Here is a 3,433-nt window from a genome sequence, read left to right on the forward strand (position 1 = left end):
TATATAGTAACTTCACATCATTAAAATGGCAAACAAACCTGATTCTGATTCAGATCTGCTGCTACAGCCTTGGCATCTGTTGACATCAGGTTTATGAGAATTTGTCATCACCATGTATGGATATTTTAATAATATTTGCTAAATCTCTCTTTCTGTGCCCTTGTTTCTTCTCTAATATCTGCTACAAAATAAAGGCTCAAAACTGATGCATAACACATTGTATTAAAAGATCCAAAATGGTTTAAGTTCATAAGACTAATGCTAATTTTTTCTATATTTTATGAACTGTTTTCTACAGTGTCACACATTAGCAATGCATCAGCTACCGCATTACAAGACATTAGTCTAAAAACAAGTTTCACATCTTTATCAGCATGGCAGCAGCAGTGTCAGTCATTGTCTTTGCTGATGCTGCCATCATGTGGTTCCCAATGAGAACAACAGTCCTGATTCAAAATAAGGAATAAATAGAAAACATTTATTAAAAAAAAAAAGACAACCAAACAAACAATAAACATAGTGTGTAAATCAAAATAGAAAATGCATCTACAAAACTAATCTGAAGTTAAAGTGGACAACTTGCTTTTATCAGGACATAGAGGATTACTGCAAATACAATGACTGATTCTATTAGTCGTTGTGTATTGCTATTAAATATTAATGCCCAACATTGAATATTTGGCAAATTACACTAGAAAAACAGTAATGAGGCCTTGAAATTACATATTCATAGCAGCAATGCTTGTCAACTGAAAACACAGTGATGGATAGAAGCTTCTGTCACTGAATTAAAACAAGGAGATGCAAAATTTCATTCAATCTAAGTATAAATACATTCTCTACACATCTTCAGTTAACTGAATCAGAGTCTACTCAGCTAAAAGACAACAAACTTTGTCAGTTTTACATTAACAATTTGTGTGTTGCAGCATCTTTTTGGTCCACATCATATAAGTACCCATTGTGAAGTTTTAGGCATCAGGTCCAGGTACTGCACTACCAGCAGCAGGACCAGATGGTAGAGAGGCACCACGCAGAAACACCTTCGTGGCATTATCACCGCTGTTCACAAAGTGAGACACCAAGCCATAGAGAAGAGGCCTGGAAAAGAGCAGAAAACTTGTAATTACAGCTTTTTTAAGTGAGGAAATGAGAGGGCAAAAGGGTTGACTAAAGAGAATCAAGGAGTAAACACAGGTCATTGCGGTAACACTCGACACAATGACTCACTAGCAATTATTTCATTGTGTTTTATGGTACATTGAAGAAAAAAGAAAAATAGATGAACTAGACTTTAATTCCTGCCACATCTGGTGAGCAGGGTGTGTTGAGGTGAACAAGACTAGAAAAATGTAAACATGCACGTTTGAATTACCAGTCACCTTTTTTTTTTTTTTTTTTTTAAAGTAGTGGTAACTGGAATGACAGAAAAAACTCTTCTCATTCAATCCTAAACAATGAAAATGGTGTAGCTTTATAGAGCTTATGAATTCTCTATCAGTAAATAGCTGAAAACACCCTGGATCACTGAGTTTGGACAGCAGACTGTACTGCTGTTTCCCAACTACTGGCTTACACACTTACACAGACTTGGAACTTGCATCTTCTGCAACTTTCAACTCATTTGCCAGAAACTGTCTGTCTAAGGGAACTTCGGGTTGGCCTGACTCTGAAAAAACAAACAGCATTAACTTCAGAAGTAGTGCACTTCACTCTCTGACAAGTGACTGGTTAGATTTCCATAATAACAGCTGAAATTGGAACTAAAACTACAAGCAAGGGCACAAAATATGCAATCAGTAACCTCAGTGTGGACAGTGTTAGGGGCTCATTTTGTATGAAGTGTAACATTTCTACGTTCCCATTCCTCGTCTTCAAAACATATGCCTTGTTTTTAAGCAGTGACTATAAACATTTAACACAGTTCAGTGAAGTTTGAAACCGCATAGGCGTAAAACAAAAGAGGATCCTTAACCCATCATGTGTCAATATTACAGCCCAAGTATAAACATGAAATTATTTTAGCTTCAAGGATGTCATTGTTCAACCATAATTACAGGGGTTAAAATGACTCAAACCAAGAAACATTGTCTGTAAATGCAGCAGGTGGTCAGGCAAGGATGGGCATCCAGGCCTAAGCATGCACGATTGGCCCTCTATTTGTAAAAAAAAAAAAAAAAAAACACTGAAAAATAAATTGTAACGCTAGCCTACCAGTTTGTGAAGACACTGGTGTCCTACCTGCAGTCAGTACAGATGCAGTGTGCCTGTACTTGTTGAACTCTAGATACTCCCGTATGAGCTCGTTGATGAGCAGGTTTTCGTGGGACAGCGGCGGACGAGGACGGTGTTCATCATCCAAGGCTCTGAACACCTCTGCCCGGATACGAGCCTTCAGCTGGCCCAGTACACCGCGGGACTCCAGTGTCTCTCTGACTGCTAAGATTGTCACATTTTCAGAAATACAAGTATGAGTACAGTTAATACTCAAGCACCTTCTAGTTACAGTTCATGCATAGCGTTGAAGCTAATCCAGGACAAGAAGTACTCCATTTAATAATGTGGATTTTTTAGCTGTTTACTTCGTAACAAAAGTATCCAAAGCCTCAGACTTAATTCATGATTTTATGGAAATCTGTATGGGCTATGTTTCGCATCGGCATAAATGTGATTGTCCTAAATGTAACCAATCACTTTTAATATAATAAACGTTAGCTACACACTACTTGGGAAGCGAACGAAACTCGCTAGCAAGCTAATGCTACTGACAAGTGAAATAGTCTAAGCTAACCTTTGCGAGCAGTGAAAAATTACCAGAAAATTTGTATTCTAAAATAGTTAACTCGTTTTTATTGGCGCCGAATTGAGCAAGAGATTTTAAGCAAGCGGATAAGCCCAAGGATACGACAAGGAATATACCTTCTGAAAATTAGATTGACTAATATGAAAATTGTCAATTTTTTTAAGGGAGGTGCTCAAGAGGGAATTGTGTCGCCATGTTTAACCCTATGTAAGTATGGGATACACCGTGTGGTAAAATAGTTCGTAGGTAGTCTAGTCTACTTTACGTGAGGGTACTAAAAGTGTCCTAAAATCAACATAAATAGTTAAGTTAACCCTTACCGCACTTCATCTCAGTGACGGAGGCCATTGTAATAATTGTAAACAAATGACTTTTCGCTCATCATTCAACCAGTGTTGATTACTGCCATCTAATGGGTGAGATACGCAACTACAACTAAGTGAGTCTAATACCCTAGACTTTTTGTTCTTATTGTGTTCCATTTATTCAAGCAGTCTATATTCTGTCCATTTCTATAGTATATGTTAGGGTACTATTTAAGCATCACTACAGCCCCAATCTGTGTAATTTTAATATTAAAATGTACATGTAAAATATTTATTTATGTATATTTTACCACATGAACACGAC

At 37.1% G+C, this 3,433-nt stretch overlaps 1 protein-coding gene across 1 annotated transcript; it reads right to left on the minus strand.

Annotated features, from left to right (window-relative positions):
- Positions 1-464: 464 nt before the first annotated feature.
- On the minus strand, positions 465-3,193 carry cep20 (centrosomal protein 20). The gene is made up of 4 exons (XM_030134429.1): positions 3,124-3,193; positions 2,242-2,439; positions 1,585-1,669; positions 465-1,101 (listed from the first exon to the last, which is right to left on the minus strand). The coding sequence occupies exons 1-4, from the start codon at positions 3,149-3,151 to the stop codon at positions 972-974; spliced, it is 441 nt and encodes a 146-aa protein (XP_029990289.1). The 5' UTR covers positions 3,152-3,193; the 3' UTR covers positions 465-971.
- Between the last annotated feature and the right edge of the window lie 240 nt (positions 3,194-3,433).

Source organism: Sphaeramia orbicularis, chromosome 1 (assembly GCF_902148855.1).
Source record: "Sphaeramia orbicularis chromosome 1, fSphaOr1.1, whole genome shotgun sequence".
Classification (NCBI taxonomy): Eukaryota; Metazoa; Chordata; class Actinopteri; order Kurtiformes; family Apogonidae; genus Sphaeramia; species Sphaeramia orbicularis.